The sequence below is a fragment of the Thamnophis elegans genome, unplaced genomic scaffold (assembly GCF_009769535.1).
Source record: "Thamnophis elegans isolate rThaEle1 unplaced genomic scaffold, rThaEle1.pri scaffold_160_arrow_ctg1, whole genome shotgun sequence".
In the NCBI taxonomy this organism is placed as follows: Eukaryota; Metazoa; Chordata; class Lepidosauria; order Squamata; family Colubridae; genus Thamnophis; species Thamnophis elegans.
Window position 1 is genome coordinate 38,982 of NW_022473629.1, and position 19,444 is coordinate 58,425.

The 19,444-nt window shown below is 44.4% G+C and overlaps 1 protein-coding gene across 1 annotated transcript in view; it reads right to left on the reverse strand.

The window, feature by feature from the left end:
* Nucleotides 1-19,444, reverse strand: part of LOC116523303 (uncharacterized protein C20orf194-like) — a 55,666-nt gene that overhangs the window by 24,142 nt on the left and 12,080 nt on the right. Inside the window, 9 exon segments of the mRNA XM_032238406.1 lie at nucleotides 2,176-2,334; nucleotides 3,578-3,666; nucleotides 4,954-5,071; nucleotides 6,205-6,303; nucleotides 7,579-7,667; nucleotides 8,328-8,474; nucleotides 14,342-14,445; nucleotides 15,342-15,429; nucleotides 18,462-18,512. Of these exon segments, the coding sequence (XP_032094297.1) occupies nucleotides 2,176-2,334; nucleotides 3,578-3,666; nucleotides 4,954-5,071; nucleotides 6,205-6,303; nucleotides 7,579-7,667; nucleotides 8,328-8,474; nucleotides 14,342-14,445; nucleotides 15,342-15,429; nucleotides 18,462-18,512 (944 nt within the window).

The following is a 19,444-nucleotide window of genomic DNA, read 5'->3' on the forward strand; positions in this document are numbered from 1 at the left end:
AAAAATAGGCTGGTTTTAGGGCATTTGGGGGCTGTTTTCAGGCTGTTTTTTGGGGCCAAAAATGGCCTGAAAACAGCCCCCAAAAGGCCTCAAAACGGCCCCCAAAATGGCCAAAAAACTTGGTGCCAAAAAGGTTCACCGTCACTGGGCTATTGGTGGTGATGGTGATCCATTAAGTTCCACCCCGTTTCCAAAATTAGAAAGGCAAAAAAATAAAAGGCCCTTCCTAAAGACTTTCCAAGGGCTCTTTCATGCTAAACAAAACACGGAATAAATGCATACTTTGGACTTCGAGATTTCAAATAGTTTACACAATGCTCTGAAGGTTTCCACACTTAATACTGAATTCCCTTGGATTAAACAGTTCTTCCCTTGGGGAAGGAGATTCAAGACACTCCACCCAAGATACAATGCTGGCCACATCCTTTTTTTTTTTTACTACTTATTTAGGGAATGTGATTTTAATCAAGAATAAGGCAGCTTGCTCCCCCCGAATAGCTTGGAACCGCTTACTAAAAAAACCACAATATATTTGTTGTGTATATTAAAAGCCACTCGCTTATTATTAAACATCTTGTATTTCATAAAATATTCTCCCCCCCGCCCCCCCTTTTCAAGGCTGCCTTGGTTAACTTGAAACAGAGCCCGTGTTTTTTTGGGAATGGATATATGTGTGGCAAAAGTATACAACCACAGCTGGGCTCAAAACTTCCGTGGCGAGGCGAGATATTTGTTAAGCGGGTTTTGCCCCATTTTATGACCTTCCTTGCCAAAGTTGTTAAGTGAATCACTGCAGTTGTTAAGTGGATCTGGTTCCCCTGTTGACTCTGCTTGTCAGAAGGTCGCAAAAGGGGATGAGAGAGAGAGAGAGAAAGAGAGAGAGAGAGAGAGAGGGAGGGAGGGAGGGAGGGAGGGAGGGAGGGAGGGAGGGAGGGAGGGAGAAGATAAAGGTTTCTCTTGCACATAGGGGGCGGTGCTCATCTCCGTTTCAAAGCCGAAGAGCCAGCGCTGTCCGAAGATGTCTCCGTGGTCATGTGGCCGGCATGACTCAACGCCGAATGCGCACAGAACGGTGTTCCCTTCCCACCAAAGGTGGTTCCTATTTTTCTACTTGCATTTTTTACATACTTTTGAACTGCTAGATTGGCAGCAGCTGGGACAAGTAACGGGAGCTCACTCCGTCATACGGCACTAGGGATTCGAACCACTGAAATGCAGACCTTTCTCATCGAAAAGCTGAGCCTCTTAGCCACTGAGCTACCGTGTCCCTTTATAGATAGATATAGGTACAGGTATAGATATAGTTATAGATATGTAGATGTACATATAGATATATAGGTAGGTAGGTAGGTAGGTAGGTAGGTAGGTAGGTAGGTAGGTAGGTAGATAGATAGATAGATAGATAGATAGATAGATAGATAGATAGATAGATAGATAGATAGATAGATAGATAGATAGATAGATAGAGCGGGCTGATAGATAGTTGGATGGATGGATGGATGGATGGATGGATGGATAGATGATACATAAATAGAGATAAATAGAGATAGATAGGTAGATAGATAGGATAGATAGATAGGATAGATATTGCTGAATGGTTGATAGTCAGATAGATAGATAGATAGATAGATAGATAGATAGATAGATAGATAGATAGATAGATAGATAGCTGATAGATTGATAGATAGAGCTGATTGATTGATAGTCATATACATTGTGTGTGTGTGTGTTTGTGTAGAGAGAGAGAGAGAAAGAGAGAGAGAGAGAGGGAGAGAGGGAGAGAGAACTGATAGATAGAGATAGATAGATAGATAGATAGATAGATAGATAGATAGATAGATAGATAGATAGATAAAGAGGCAAGCAGGCAGATATGCAACCTTCTCAGCCCAGTTCCAAACATCAAAGGGAAAGCTGGATTTGCTTAATGACCGCACAATTCACTTAGCATCTGCAGTGATTTGCTTAACAACCGTGGCCAAAACGACTGTAAACTTTGACATCACTCACTTAACAACCCCTCTGCTTAGCAGTGGACATTCTATTTCCAATTGTTAAGTCAAGGACCAGCTGTATAAAACCAATTCAACCTTCAACAGTGAAGCGAGGATGGGTATATTTAAAAAAAAAACCAAAACAACCCACAACCCTGGTAGGGTGGGTGAAACTTCTTACCCTTGAAGGACCACCAGGAGCCTCATTTTCTTCCGGTGATAAGCAGAAGGCCGGCTGCTTCGGCTGTGCTGAGATTCAAGGACCCCGGAGAGGTACTTCTGGAAGTGGGCAGCGCTGAAGCATTCAGGACTGTCCATGGTTTGGCGATAAACAAGCCACCTTAAAGGAAGGAAGATGGTTTATTTGCTGCGCTCACCCGAGCCCTGCTCCACTCCTCAACCCAAACTGTTAAAACAGGAGCACGGCAAATACGAACTTGGCTTCCAGAGACAAGAATTATTTGCAGCTCGTAGTTGTGGGTCTTTGGTACTCTCTAAGCTTGGTAGTTTTCCTGCAGATGTTTTGTGACCCAACTAGGTAACATCATCAGTGCTAGAAGGGAGTGGGGTTTATGGAGGAGGAGGAGGACTGTGGGATTCTTGGTGGTCTTTGAGCTTGGGGGTTTTCTTGCAGATGTTTCATGACCCAACTAGGAAACATCATCAGTGCTAGCAGGCAGTGGGGCTTGCAGAGAAGAGGAGTAGGGGAAGGAGGAGGAGGAGGAGGAGGAGGAGGAGGAGGAGGAGGAGGAGGAGGAGGAGGTGGTGGTGGAGGAAGAAAAGCAATATGTGGTCCTTGGTGCTGTCTGAATTTGGTTGTTTTCTTGCAGACGTTTCATTACCAAACTAGGTAACATCACCAGTGATAGAAGGGAGTGAGGTTGGCAGAGAGGAGGAGGAGGAGGAGGAGGAGGAGGAGGAGGAGGAGGAGGAGGAGGAGGAGGAGGAGGAGGAGGAGGAGGAATATGTGGTCCTTGGTGCTGTCTGAATTTGGTTGTTTTCTTGCAGATGTTTCATTACCAAACACCACCAGTGCTAGAAGGGAGTGAGGTTGGCAGAGAGTAGTAGTAGTAGTAGTAGTAGTAGTAGTAGTAGTAGTAGTAGTAGTAGTAGTAGTAGTGGGGTCCTTTATGCTAGCTGAATTCAGTGGATTTCTTGCAGAAATTTCATTAACCAAGTGGATAACCTCATTAGCACTGATGATGTTAACTAGATGGGTGATGAAACGTCTGCAAGAAAACCACTGAGCTTCGAGAGCACCATGGTCTCCACCACAACATGGTTTATCTGAAAGATTCCTGCCAACTGAATAGTCTCTCTATAGATGGGACTTCTACATGTAACGGGGCCTACAGGGATCAGAGTTCCCGTTTTCAAGCTGGCCGAGAGCCGAGAGATACAATCCCGACATTTCTTAAGCTGGAGAAGTAGACATGCTTATATTTTGCACGATGTTTGGGGACAACTGTCCCTTTTGGGAGGTCTGTCGGACGGCAATGTGCTAAGACTGGCCAGGGTTTCAGCTGAATGTAACTTTTAATCAACCACCAAGAAAGGACAAAAAATAAAATGGTTCTACCAACCTTCCATATTCTTTGTTAAACGTGACCAAGAATGAGCATAATTCACTTGATTGGCATCCAGGAAGACCCGTCAAGATAGTAATGACCACCTCAAAAGAGAAAGGAGTGTTAAGATTATGAAATTGTCGTACTTTGGGGGGGGGGGGAATAGTTATGGACTATCGCGATTTAGGATCAGGACTCAGATTCTAAATCTGAAGAATGTTTGAATGTTTATTTTATTTATATGCCGCCCTTTTCCCCCGAAGGGGACTCAGGGCGGCTCACAACTCAACTAAGGGAGGGGGATACAGACAAAAATTAAAAACAACGCGCAACAATACATAATTTAAAACACACAACAGTCATACCATTCGAGAAGGGGGTAGAAGCTTTTTAGCCCCAGGCCTGTCGGAATAGCCAGGTTTTGAGGGCTTTGCGGAAGGTCTGGAGGGTGGTGAGGGTTCGAATCTCCACGGGGAGATCGTTCCAGAGGGTCGGAGCAGCCACAGAGAAGGTTCTCCTCCGAGTAGTCGCCAGTCGACACTGGCCGGCGGATGGAATTCGGAGGAGGCCTAATCTGTGGGATCTAATCGGTCTAGAGGAGGTAATTGGCAGAATCTGCTCCAGCTGAATCGGTGGAATATCCGTCTCAAGGAGACACCAAGCCACGAGGCTGATCAAAAACAGTGGCACTGGGACTGCTGAAACAGTCGGATGAAGATGAGGTCTTAGTGCTGCGCACGGGTAGAGAATAAAATCTCTTGATCTGCCTCCTGATTTAAGAGGCAGCTGTGACTCATATTCCTTTTGCTGGAAGCAACAACTGAACCCCAGCGCCCGCCTGATGTTCCTGTGAATCCTGTTCACCAAAGAAACCTTGGACTTCTGACCTCTGGATTGGCCAATAATCCTGATCCTGCTCTTGGAAGCTTGGACTGATTTTTGGACTATTCTTCTGCGTGCTCCTATTTAAAAGCCAATCATTCAAACAAGCGTCTGAGACTCTTTCCTGGCCTGAATTCTTTTGTTATCTCGTGACCTTGAATTAACTGAATTACCACTGCAACCGTGTATGAGTCAGTAGTTGAAACCAGAAGGACAGAGAGGGGAATGTTGTAAATCGTGAAGATGTGACTAAAGACACTGCCATCATCCATAAATGCAGGCCAACTCCCAAGTGCTCAAAACACTATCATGTGGGGGGGGGGGGAACGGGTGCAGAGATCCAAATTTCAAATCTGGGTGGTACGTATCTTTTGGGGGATTCATCGTAATTTTTAATAGTCACTCAGTGACCGGTTGTAAATCAAGGACTATCTGTATAGCCAAAGTGGACGAAGCAAACAGCAACTTGGAAGTAAAAAACAATGCATGATTTATAATGACGACCTTACCTTATCATTCTCCTTCTCATTATTAGGAATGTCCTCAGTCTGCTGCAGAAGCACCGGCAGATGCAACCTCATCACTGGTTCTTGGCTGACGCTACTGATAGTAAAGTGCTGTAGAAAACTTTGAAGGAATAAATGTAGTCAGAATCACTCCACTTCACTGTCCTCATCACATTCAGTCTATTTGCATTTTTGGAGATGCCCTGAAGGGAATTCTCTGAAGACCTGCTTTATGTCCATGTAGACCAGCCAAGATGGAGCTGAGAACTATCTGAGAAGGTTCAGGTTCTAATGACTTTGTCCAACCGAAGTTTCTCAACCTTGGCGACTTGGGTGGACTTCAATTCCCAGAATTCTCCAGCCAGTTGAACTCTGGGAAGTCCACCTATTTTCAAGGTGCCAAGATTGAGAAACACTGGCCCAACCCAAACACGGAGCGCCTAGTCAACCCTGACTGATCATTAAGAAGCTCGCCTAGCAGATCTCCTTAATATTTGAATGAGAGGTGATCTGGGAATCTCAGTGTTGAAGAAGTTAGAAAGTACGGGGAAAGCAAATCATGGCAAAACAACTCCACGTCTTTTGCAAAAAAATCTATCTGGGTTTTGGAGTTAACTCAACTAAAGGAAATTTTATTTGTTACAACCTCAGAAAATTCCCATTCAATGAAAGAGACCTTTACACAGCACAGTCAGGCATCTTGTTTGTTAAGTACAGCATCTAAATATTCCCAAAAGAAGGCCCAATGACAAGGATTTCCCAAACGTGCTTTTTTTTCCTGGAGTTTCTTCCCCCCCCCCCTCTGAAAATATTTTACTTCTGACCCAAGAAGCTTCTTCAGTTCTTCAGAAGGGAAGCAAAATGTTTTCAAAAGAAAAGCCAAGAAAATCCAGTTGTCTTTTGGTGAAAGCACCTTTGGAGAAAATTATGATCTGGATGGTCGAGATTTTCTCCGTAGATCAGTGTTTCTCAACAACTCTGGCAACTTTAAGAGGCGTGGACTTCAACTCCCAGAATTCTCTAGCCAGTACAGCTTGGCTGGGGAATTCTAGGAGTTGAAGTCCACATCTCTTAAAGTTGCCAAGGTTGAGAAACATTGCCATAGACAATGGCAAGGATGCTGGGAATGGCAGCTGAGCAATGGTGGGAGGGCCAGGATGACCTACCCATCATACAATTAAGCGTGACACAGCTGGACTTCCGTGGGATGATCTGGGTTTGGCTCAGAACAAAGGAATTATGGGAAGCTCTTACCTGGCCAGATCTGGGAGGCTGGTAAGGAGTCTCACTTGGTTCCATCGTTCTCCAGCAGGATAGGATAAGACCTCAAAGAGCTTCTGCATGTTGGAATGTCTAAAAAGAAGGACACTAATGAATTGTTTAGCCCTTACAACTCATGTCAACACAAAAGTGTAAAGACACAATTAGGTCTCGGTGTCTTAAACCAGGGGTGTCCAACCTTGGCCAAAACTTTAAAGGCTTGTGGACTTTAACTCCCACAATTCCCCAACCAGCACAGCTGGCTGGGGACTTCTGGAAGTTGAAAGTCCACAGGTCTTAAAATTGGCTGGCTGAGGAATTCTGGGAGCTGAAGTCCATGGGTCTTAAAATTAGTTGGCTGAGGAATTCTGGGAGCTGAAGTCCATGGGTCTTAAAATTAGTTGGCTGAGGAATTCTGGTAGCTGAGGTCCATGGGCCTTAAAGTTGACTGGCTGAGGAATTCTGGGAGCTGAAGTCCTTGGGTCTTAAAATTGGCTGGCTGAGGAATTCTGGGAGCTGAAGTCCATGGGTCTTAAAATTAGTTGGCTGAGGAATTCTGGTAGCTGAGGTCCATGGGCCTTAAAGTTGGCTGGCTGAGGAATTCTGGGAGCTGAAGTCCATGGGCCTTAAAGTCGTCTGGCTGAGGAATTCTGGGAGCTGAAGTCTTTAGGTCCTAAAATTGGCTGGCTGAGGAATTCTGGCAGCTGAAGTCTATCAGTCTTAAAATTGGCTGGCTGAGGAATTCTGGGAGCTGAAGTCCATGGGTCTTAAAATTGGCTGGCTGAGGTATTCTGGGAGCTGAAGTCCATGGGCCTTAAAGTTGGCTGGCTGAGGTATTCTGGGAGCTGAAGTCCATGGGCCTTAAAGTCGTCTGGCTGAGGAATTCTGGGAGCTGAAGTCTTTAGGTCCTAAAATTGGCTGGCTGAGGAATTCTGGCAGCTGAAGTCTATCAGTCTTAAAATTGGCTGGCTGAGGAATTCTGGGAGCTGAAGTCTTTAGGTCTTAAAATTGGCTGGCTGAGGAATTCTGGGAGCTGAAGTCCATGGGTCTTAAAATTGGCTGGCTGAGGAATTCTGGAAGCTGAAGTCCATGGGTCTTAAAATTGGCTGGCTGAGGAATTCTGGGAGCTGAAGTCCATGGGCCTTAAAGTTGTCTGGCTGAGGAATTCTGGGAGCTGAAGTCCTTGGGTCTTAACGTGGCCAAGATTGGACACCCCTGCCTTAAATACTATCATTCAACATCAGGTAAGCCTACAAGAACATCAGGTCTTTTATCTCAACTCTTTTCACACAGATCCCCCCCCCCCCCGCTTTCTCTTCAATGCTACTTATGCAATACAAGAATTGGAATAAAAAGCCACCAGCTTACAATCTTTCCTGTTCTGCAGACAGAGAATCGTCCTGGATCATTTTCAACGTTACTCCCGTATTTCCCTGCTGTTGCCAGGCGGAAAAGACCTACAATGACAAAGAAGGCCTAACTTACACAATTTCACAAGGCATAGGTAAAGGTTCCCCTCGCACATATGTGCTAGTCATTCCTGACTCTAGGGGGTGGTGCTCATCTCCGTTTCAAAGCCGAAGAGCCAGCGCTGTCCGAAGACGTCTCCGTGGTCATGGGGCCGGCATGACTCAACGCTGAAGGCTCACGGAATGCTGTTCCCTTCCCACCAAAGGTGGTTCCTATTTTTCTACTTGCATTTTTTACGAGCTTTCGAACTGCTAGGTTGGCAGAAGCTGGGACAAATCATGGGAGTTTACTGTGTTATGCGGCGCTAGGGATTCGAACCGACGACTGATTGACAAGCTCAGCATCTTAGCCGCTGAGCCACCGCATCCCTAAAATGCTGGGTACCAAAATGCAATTAAAAATTCTCTCTGTCGGTATCCTTTAATCACTGTGAATTGTGCTTCCTGATATTGCTCTGCTAATCGATGAGGCGAGAGGCCAATCAACACGCCTGATAATTAGGGGATTAGCAGAGCACAAGGCATGCCCGCATCCTCTCTCCATTCTGCCGGGACGGCGAGCAAGTAACCCCCCGTTGGTCTCCTCTCGGCTGAAGCGAAGGAGAGGCGTTTGCACATAAACCGAACCCAGAGCACGGCAGACCTTACCTGGGAATAGAAAGCTTTATAAAGGGCCGACTTTGGGAAAACTGCAATCATCAGGAGGTTGTTTGGGGTGTGGAGCTGGACTGGCAGATGAGGAAGCAGAGAAGGCTTGTGTTGTACAAAAAGTGCAGCAACCACACTGGTGGAATCCTAAAACACAAAGGAGAAGAAGAAATGGGGGGGGGGGGGAACTTAATGGGTAGACCAGGGGTGACCAAAACTGGGAACTTTCACACTTGTGGAGTTGAAGTCCACAAGTCTTAAAGTTCCCAAGTTTAGACACCCCTGGGGTAGAGATTTTGATCTAAATTAAGCAAGGAGGAAGTTTACAATCCCTCTAAGTCAATGGTTCCCAAACTTGGCAACTTTAAGACTTGTGGACTTCAACTCCCAGAATTCTCCAGCCAGCAGAGCTCTGGCAACTTTAAGACTTGTGGACTTCAACTCCCAGAATTCTCCAGCCAGCAGAGCTCTGCTGGCTGGAGAATTCTGGGAGTTGAAGTCCACAAGTCTTAAAGTTGCCAAGTTTGGGAACCACTGCTCTAAGTTGTGTTAAGTCGATGTTCCATGGCTCTGAAGCCAGGAAAACAGCATTGTAATTTGCTGGTTTTAAGGCGCAGGATAGATAGAAGTCAAGATTGAAAATAGCCAGGAAAGGAAGAAGAATAGTGCTGTGTCTTAACCAAGGGCCGCCCAGGTGTACCAGGACTATAAATCCTAGCATTCCCAGCCAACATGGGAACTGTAGCACCAGCACAGTTGGAAAATAACAGCAGGGCAAAGTCAGACTAAAAATCTGGCTTGCTCAACTAACGAAGGTTGTGTTTTTTGAGCCAGTGTGAAGAATTCTGGAGCAAAGGAACTCAATGTTACACTATGTTTTATTTATACACTACACATTGTTGAGTCCGTCATTTGTACCTCCATAACTGTCTGGGTTGGTTCTGCAACCCAACAAGACAGACAGGGACTTCAGAAGAGAATCAGAACTGCAGAAAAAACAATGGCTGCCAACCTGCCTTCCATTGAGGACCTGGACACTGCAGGAGTCAAAAAGAGGGCTGTGAAAAGATCTACAGACCCCTCGCATCCTGGACGTAAATTGTTTCAACTCCTACCCTCAAAATGATGCTATAGAGCACTGCATACCAAGACAACTAGACACAAGGACAGTTTTTTTCCTGAATGCCAACACTCTGCTTAACAACTAATTCCCACAACACTGTCAAATTATCTACTAAGACTGCATTACTATTATATTTCTCTTCCTTCCTGGTACCTATCTCTTTTCACTTTTGACTATAATCGTGTTGCCTGTATCTTTAAAATGTATATTGTTTTGTTTCCTAATATAATTTGATTGCTTATTGGTAACCTATGACTATCATTAAGTGTTGTATCTTATGATTCCTGATGAATGTATTCTTTTCTATTTTTCTTTATGTACACAGAGAGCATCTGCACCAAAGACAAATTTCTTGTGTGTCCAATCACACTTGGCCAATAAAGAAATTTAATCTAATCTAATGTATTCTATTCCATTCCATTCTTTTCTATTCTATTTTCTCTATTCCTTATTCTATTCTAGTCTATTCTAGTCTATTCTATTCTACTCTATTCTCTATCCTCTATTCCTTATTCTATTCTATTCCATTCCATTCTTTTCTATTCTATTTTCTCTATTCCTTATTCTATTCTATTCTACTCTATTCTCTATTCCTTATTCTATTCTATTCCATTCCATTCTTTTCTATTCTATTTTCTCTATTCCTTATTCTATTCTATTCTATTCTACTCTATTCTATTCTCTATTCCTTATTCTATTCTATTCTATTCCATTCTTTTCTATTCTATTTTCTCTATTCCTTATTCTATTCTATTCTACTCTAATATCTATCCTCTATTCCTTATTCTATTCTATTCTATTCTATTCTACTCTATTCTACTCTATTCTCTATCTTCTATTCCCTATTCTATTCTATTCCATTCCATTCTTTTCTATTCTATTTTCTCTATTCCTTATTCTATTCTATTCTATTCTATTCTACTCTATTCTATTCTCTATTCCTTATTCTATTCTATTCCATTCCATTCTTTTCTATTCTATTTTCTCTATTCCTTATTCTATTCTATTCTACTCTAATATCTATCCTCTATTCCTTATTCTATTCTATTCTACTCTAATATCTATCCTCTATTCCTTATTCTATTCTATTCTACTCTATTCTACTCTATTCTCTATCTTCTATTCTCTATTCTATTCTATTCTATTCCATTCCATTCTTTTCTATTCTATTTTCTCTATTCCTTATTCTATTCTACTCTACTCTATTCTCTATTCTATTCTATTCTATTCTTTTCTATTCTACTCTATTCTCTATTCCCTATTCCTATTCTATTCGCTGGTTTTCTTGTAGACATTTCACTACTGAACTAGGCAACATAATCAGCACTAGAAGGAGGTGGGTGGGGCTTGCAAGGAGGAGGAGGAGGACTATATAGTCCTTTAGCACCTCTAAACTTGCTGGTTTCCTTGCAGACATTTCACTACCCAACTATTCGTGCCCAACTGATGTATTGAGGAGCCTTGGTCAATAAACCTAGTTGGCTGGAGCCCAGCATCTTTTCCTCCATGCCTCCCCCAATGTAAAAACAGCAAACAAACAAACAGAGGAGGCCAACGGAGAGAAAAACACACCCTTGTGTACTCATTTCCATGGAGACCAAGCCTTCTTATCTTTTTCCCTTTTCCCTTTTCGACCGATGTCCCCAACCGCTGCCCCGTTCTTGCCCGCTTTGTGTTATTTTTAGCTGTGCAGCCTCACCCCAGGCCTCGCTCGCGAAAACAATACAAATTCCCTTTCAAGGATTTTTTTGCTTTGGACGAAAAATAAAAATAGAAAAAAAAAATACCTGGCTACGTTTCAGGAGTGACTAGAGGGTCCCCATAAATAGCCTGCAGGGAGTTTTTTTTTTTTTTTTTGACTGGAAATGAAGATTTTGAAAGCGAACAATAACCAAAAAGGAGGTCAAGACCCAGCTGGGTTTTTTTTTTTTTTGCAAGGCTTACAAAAGGGGAGAGAAAAGAGAGAGTGGGAAAAGAGAGATGAGAAAGAGAAGAGAGAGAGAAGAGAAAGAGAGTGATGAGAGTGAAAGGAGAAAAAAGAGATGAGAGAGAGAAATGAGAGTGAGAGGAGAGTTGGAGGAAAGAGAGAAAAGAGAGATGAGAGAAAGCAGAGAGAAAAAAGGGAGAGCTGAGAAAGAGAGAGGAAAGAGAGGAAAGAGAAAGCTGAGAGAGATATGAGTGATAAGAGAGAGAGAAAAGAGAGAGTGGGAAAAGAGAGATGAGAAAGGGAGAGATAAGAAAGAGATGAGAGAGAGAGAGAAAGAAAAGAGAGAAAGAGTGATGAGAGTGAGAGAAAAAAGATGAGAGAGAGAAATGAGAGTGAGAGGAGAGTGAGAGGAAAGAGAGAGAAGAGATGAGAGAGAGAGATGAGAGAGAAAGAAAAGAGATGAGAGAGAAAAGAGACATGAGAGAGAAAAGAGAGAAAGAGAGTGTTGAGAGTGAGAGAAGAGATGAGAGAGAGAATTGAGAGTGAGGAGAGTGAGAGGAAAGAGAGAGGAGAGATGAGAGAGAAAAGAGATGAGAGAGAGAAAAGAGAGATGAGAGAGAGAGAAGAAAGAGAGTGATGAGAATGAGAGGAGAGAAAAGAGATAAGAGAGAGAGAGAGAAATGAGAGTGAGAGGAGAGTGAGAGGAAAGAGAGAAAAGAGGAGAGAGAGAAAAGAGATGAGAGAAAGATGAGAGAGAGAGATGGGAGAGAGATGAGAGAAAAAAGGGAGAGCTGAGAAAGAGAGATGAGAGAGAGAAAAGAGAAAGCTGAGAGAGATATGAGTGATAAGGGAGAGAGAAAAGAGAGAGAGAAAATTGATGAGAGAGAGGAGAGAGGAGAGAGAGAGAAAGGAGATATGATGTGAGAGAAAGAGAGGAGAATGGGGGAAAATCCACAAAAGCTTTGGCTTCGGGGTTTTTGTTGTTGTTGTTTTGCAGATTTAATCCGAGCGAACAGGCCCTTCGCAGAGAAGAAAGGTTAGTTGTGGGGAAAAACCCCAGAGGGCAAAGAGAGACATTTCTCCCCTCACGACTCTTTGCGGCACAGATGAGGTCTGCCAAGATGGCAGCCGCGGGCCCTTCCATGATCCGCTGGCTGGCTGTGTTTGAAAATTTGGCGTGCGGCACTGCGTTGTTGGGCTCTTGGGCTAAAGGGAGGGGGGAGCAGGGGGGTATTAATGGTGTTTTGATTATAAGGTGAGGAAGAGGAGGGGAAGATTTGGGGGCATTTCAGAGAGTAGATGTGGAAAATGGGGAAGGACCACGAGGGTCAGCTAGCTTGGTGGGTTTCAAACATGGCAACTTTTAAGCGGGGTGGGCTTCAAGAATTCCCCAGTCAGCTACACACAAACAAAGGCACATTTATGTGTGTGTTCTCTCTCTCTCACACACACAGTTTCTCTCTCACACACATCTCACTCAGACATCTCTCTCTCACACAATCAGATATGTGTCTCTCAAACTCATGTCTCTCTTTCTCTCTCACAAACACACATCTCTGTCTCTCTCACACATACACACCCCTCTTTCCCACACATTTGCACACAAACATACAGGTCTCTCTCTCTGACGCTTTTCTCACACACAAACATCCACGTCTCTTACACGCACATGCATACGTGCACCTCTCTCACACACAAACATCTCTTACACAGTCTGTCTTGCGGAGAAACACACCTTTCTCATATACACACACAAACACACGTCTCTCTCCAACACAAACTCACACATCTCTCTCATACACAATCTTTCCCACAGACACATCTTTCCCACAAACACACACCCACATCTCTTTCACACAGACAACTCTCTCACAAACATGTGTTTCTCTCACATACACAACTCTCACAAACATCTCTCTTCCTCACATCTCTCTCACAGAAACATCTCTCTCTCTCACACACACACACATACACACGAACACCTCAAGTCTTTCTCTCACACCCCTCACAAACACCTCACACACAATCCTTCTCTCACACGCATCTCAAACACCTCAAGTATTTCTCACACACCTCACAAACACCTCACACACAACCCTTTTCTCATACGCATCTCACGCAGAAACACCTCAAGTCTTTCTCTCACACACCTCACAAACACCTCACACACACTCCTTCTCACACACGCATCTCACACAGAAACATCTCAAGTCTTTCTCTCACACCCCACACAAACACCTCACACACAATCCTTTTCTCACACGCATCTCACACAGAAAATCTCAAGTCTTTCTCTCACACCCCTCACAAACACCTCACACACAATCCTCTCACACGCATTTCACATAGAAACATCTCACATTCTCTCTCTCTCTCTCTTACACACACACACACACACACACAAACACAATCTGACTCATTGTCTGTGTCTGTCTGTCTGTCTGTCTCTCTCTCACACACACACAGATATGCTGGCTGGGGGATTCTGGGAATTGAAGTCCACACATCTTAAAGCTGCCAGTTTTAAAACCAAAATTCTAGCTGAAGTACCTCATGAGTCTTAACCAATGCATAAACTGGCCCAGTTCCTTTCTTCTATCTATACCGGAGTCTGGCCCTGGTGCCTTAACCATGGTTAAGTCCCTCTCCCACAACTACTTTCATCCTAGCTAAAGCTTTGATCCAAAGCTTCTGGACAGCACTCTAGAACGAGGACGCTGCTCCAGTTCCCGCTCTAGAAGATCGGATGGGATCAAGGGGGAAGGTCCGTGGATCTTGTTCCTCATTTTCAGGGAGAATCCACAGATTTGAGGCTTCGGGTGACGATTTATAAGGTATTATTTCAAGGGCACATATGCCTTGTGGGAGATGATGAAGAGAAAAGCCGATGCAATGCAATGTAACCAGTAGACCACACGGTCTTCTCATTTCATACTTCATACCAGCAGGCTGGCGTGCACTTACCCCGTCATAGAACTGGATGGACACCATGTGCGCCTTGGGGATGGTTATGCTCCCGTAGTGGGGGTGATGGAACAATAGGCCCTCGGAAAAGAAATAAAGCTTTCCTGCAAAGAAAAATAAACCAAATGATGAGATCTTCAATTTAAAGTGATTTATACCCCCAATTACCAAAGCCTCCTCCAATGTCTGACCGATATTAAGACCACAGATATTAAAAACTATCGACAGATAGTTCAAAGTCTGTAATTACGATCTGCAATTAAAACTCTGAATGATGAAACATATTCCAGGCATAATTGTGTAGATGGTAGATTTTACCTTTCTTAGGTTCAAACATTCTCTGTAGGGGGTTAGGGTTAGGGTTAGCCTCCCAAATCCTCTGCATGCCTCGTTTTTTGCAAATAAATAAATAATTAATTAATTAAAAGAGCTTTGGGAGACTTGTAGAGTGCTACAAGCACAGTTTGGTTCATCCATAGTAACCTTTGCTAGACCAATTCTCTAATACAGCTCATCTGCCTGGAATCCGCACTGTATAGTGGATATCGGTTATTAATACAATTGTATGTGCTATGGCAGCCAGTTTTTTGTTCGTTTCTGCCCCCCACCCCCAAACCCCCAGGAGCACTTTGCAAGCCTCCCAAACCCTCTGTACGTCCATTTTTGCAAAGAGGGCGGGGTTTTGGTAGGGCAAAAATACTGTATAAGATGCACCCAGATTTTCACCCTCTTTTTTTGGAGGGAAAAGGTGCGTCTTATACTCTGAAAAAATACGGTAAATAAAAATACAATAATTAGTCTTACCAGGGAGATGATGACAAGCCTAGGCAGAATATTAATAACGGAGAGACTTCACACCGGCAAGGCTTGTACTGTCAAGACTATGGCTGCAACATCTGGCTTACAAACCCGGATCTCAGAAAGGTCCAAATTCCCCCCCCCAAACCCCCCCCCCATTTGGCTTTGAATTGTGGTACTGTAGAAATTTTCGATTCCTTACCTTCCTCCGGTCTGCAGAGTGAATTGCTAGCGACAATATACGCTCCATCGCCTCCCGTCAGGAGGGTTCCCAGGAAAGAATCTTCTTTCTGAACAAGATGAACAAGAAAAGAGGGAGGGGGGGTGTTTCGAAGGATGTATGAAAATCATTTGCTTTATCATGAAAGGCCAATAACTGGAGACTAAAACAGATGAAGAACGGTTGCAGGAACTGGGTATGTCTAGTTTAAGAGAAAGAAGGACCAAGGGAGACATGATAGCAGTCTTCCAATATCTCAGGGGTTGCCACAAAGAAGAGGGAGTCAAGCTATTCTCCAAGGCACCTGAGGGCAGAAGAAGAAGCAATGGGTGGAAACTAATCAAGGAGAGAAGCAACTTAGAACTGAGGAGAAATTTCCTGACAGTGAGAACAATTAATCAGTGGAACAGAAGTTGCCCTCCAGAAGTTGTGAATGCTCCATCACTGGAAGTTTTTAAGAAGATGTTGGATAGCCACTTGTCTGAAAGAGTATAGGGTTTCCTGCCTAGGCAGGGGGTTGGACTAGTAGACCTCCAAGGTCCCTTCCAACTCTGCTATTGCATCGTATAATGCCGATGCTCTAGGACAGTGATGACTAACCTTTTTTGGCTCCCGTGATAAAAGTGGGGGGAGCGCAGGGGGAGGGGTCGTGCGTGGGCTTGCCACACACATAATGCTATGCGTGCACCTCAAGGATTTTAAATGGGGAGCTTAAAACACGCCTCATGTCTCACTGCAGGGCTTTGGCCAAATATGCTGCTGTCCATGGTACTGACCTCTAGCTGTATCAAGGGGCTGGGATGCAGGTAGTAGAACAGAACAGAATAGGAGTTGGAAGGGACCTTGGAGGTCTTCTAGTCTGACCCTCTGCTCAGGAAGGAAACCTGACAAGTTCAGTCAAGTGGCTGTCCAATCTCTTCTCTTCTATGAGCCGAGGTGGCGCAGTGGTTAAATGCAGCACTGCAGGCCACTTCAGCTGACTGCTATCTGCAGTTCGGCGGTTCAAATCTCACCGGCTCAAGGTTGACTCAGCCTTCCATCCTTCCGAGGTGGGTAAAAATGAGGACCCAGATTGTGGGGGGCAATATATGCTGACTCTGTAAACAGCTTAGAGAGGGCTGAAAGCCCTATGAAGCGGTATATAAGTCTAACTGCTATTGCTATTGCTATTCTTAAAAACCTCCAATGTTGGAGCATTCGCAATTTCTGGAGGCAAGCCATTCCACTGCTTAATTGTTCTCACTGTCAGGAAATTTCTCCTGAGTCCTAAGTTGCTTCTCTCCTTGATTAGTTTCCATCCGTTGCTCCTTCTTCTGCCTTCAGGTGCCTTGGAGAATAGTTTGACTCCCTCTTCTTTGTGGAAGCCCTTCAGATATTGGAAGACTGCTATCATGTCTCCCCTAGTCCTTCTTTTCATTAAACATACCCAGTTCCTTCAACCGTTCTTCATATGTTTTATCCTCCAGTCCCCTCATCCTCTTTGTTGCTCTTCTCTGCACTCTTTCCAGAGTCTCCACCTCTTTTCTACATCGTGGCGACCAAAACTGGATGCCGTATTCCAAGTGTGGCCTCACCAAGGCCTTATAAAATGGTATGAACCCTTCACGGGATCTTGATTCTCTCCCTCTGTTGATGCAGCCTAGAACTGTGTTGGCTTTTTTGGCAGCTGCTGCACACGGCTGGCTCATATTTAAATGTCGACAGTCATGGCCTTCGACTTATGACCGAAATTGAGCCTGGAATGATAGTCGCAAATCATGCCGCTTGTCACGGTGATGGGACTCATTTTACAACATTTCTTTGCAGAGGCTGTTAAGTCAAACCACGGTCTGAAGACAACATCGCGGTTATTAATTGAACTCATCATCAGCAATTGGGTGATTTTGTCAGAAATTGGAAGTCGATGCTGGTTTGCAGCAAAACCGGAGGCCGAGGTGGCGCAGTGGTTAGAGTGCAGCACTGCAGGCTACTTCAGCTGACTGCAGTTCTGCAGTTCGGCGGTTCAAATCTCACCGGCTCAGGGTTGACTCAGCCTTCCATCCTTCCGCGGTGGGTAAAATGAGGACCCGGATTGTTGTTGGGGGCGATATGCTGACTCTGTAAACCGCTTAGAGAGGGCTGAAAGCCCTATGAAGCGGTATATAAGCCTAACTGCTATTGCTATTGCTAAAACCACTGTAAATTGTGCTCAGGTGAACGCAAGAGGCCACAAAAGGCCGCAAATGCAGACCGGCAGCCACACAGCTGAAATGCAACCACATGGCAGCAGGGACGGAAGGCTGCTGAAATTTTGAACCTGGGTTATTAATATAGTTTGGGGGCGGGGGGTGTCTTTCATAATTTCAAATGGCCGCTGTAATCTGTAATACATTTTTTTCTCAACCTTAAAGGTGAAAGTTCCCCTCGCACATATGTGCTAAGTTATTCCTGACTCTACGGGGCGGTGCTCATCTCCGTTTCAAAGCCGAAGAGCCAGCGCTGTCCGAAGACGTTCCTGTGGTCATGTGGCCGGCATGACTCAACGCCAAAGGCGCACGGAACGCTGTTCTCTTCCCACCAAAGGTGGTCCCTATTTTTCTACCTGCATTTTTTACGTGCTTTCGAACTGCTAGGTTGGCAGAAGCTGGGACAAGTCACGGGAGCTCACTCCGTTACGTGGCGCTAGGGATTCGAACCGCCGAACTGCCAACCGTTCTGATCGACAAGCTCAGCGTCTTAGCTCCTGAGCCACCATGTCCATAGCTTCTCAACCTTGCCAACTTTAAAATGTGCCAACCATGCTGACTGGAGAATTCTGGGAGTTGAAGTCCACCCATCTTAAAGTTGAGAAACAGACAGTGTTTCTCAACCTTGGCAACTTGAAGATGTCCGGACTTCAACACCCAGAATTCCCCAGCCAGCGTTCGCTGGCTGGGGAATTCTGGGAGTTGAAGTCCAGACATCTTCAAGTTGCCAAGGTTGAGAAACACTGGACTAGACTAACAGAGGAGCAAAACTAACCAGCTTACAACATTGAATGCTGGCTAGTGGTGTAGTTCACAATTCCTCAATCACGCAGGGTCAAACTAGAAGAGAAAAACCACCAGGGTTTGTAAGACGAACCTTCAGGAGTTGCTGCGCCCGTTCGGAGAGTTTCACTTCATTCTCTTCCACCTAGAGCCGAAAGCAACAACAGGTTGAATCCTGGTTTAGGGATTACAAACCCTGCATTCAATCCTGGCCTTCTATTCTCCATACCCCTTGTCCCACTCTGCAACTTTAAAACTTAACCACCCCGCAAGACAGTCATAAAGACTGGAAGAGCCTGGAATACTTCCAGCAGTAAATACTTCAAATACTTCAGCAGTAAATCAGAAATGCAAAATCTTAATAATAGAATTATGTTGTGCTTGAAGGCCTGGGGCCCGTTTCTTGGTTATGATGGATGAATGAAGGTGATTTTAGGCTTTATTGTTCTCCATTTTAAAATTGCTTTTTGATACTGCTAAGAGTCGCGTATCTGAGACAGGCAACCATTTAAATCTACTAAATAAATTATAATCCCAAGTATTAATCCTGGACGAGGCAAGAGTTTGATAAGATTTTTTTTTAATTATAAAAGCCCCCTGGAATACTGACATTTTAATAAAGGTGGGATGGATTTCCTCAGCCATGAAAACAGTGAAAGGTTTTCCACATCTCACAGAATGATCTTTGGGCAAAACCTACAAAGTTGGCTAGTTTTTTTTCCCTGATATTATTGGAGAGATGTAATCTTTCTGCCAATTGGTATAAATAGAAAATGAAGCCAGTTTGAAGTAGCAGTTAAAGGCACCAGGCTAGAAACCAGGTGATGGTGAGTTCTAGTTCCCGCCTTAGGCATGAAAGGCATTTGGATAACTTTGGGCCAATCACTAGGAGATGGTGAATTCTAGTCCTGCCATAGGCATGAAAGGCAGGTGGATAACTTTAGGCCAATCACCAGGAGATGGTGAGTTCTAGTCCCAGCTTAGGCATGAAAGACAGATGGATAACTCTGGGCCAATCACTAGGAGATGGTGAGTTCTAGTCCTGCCATAGGCATGTAAGACAGGTGGGTAACTCTA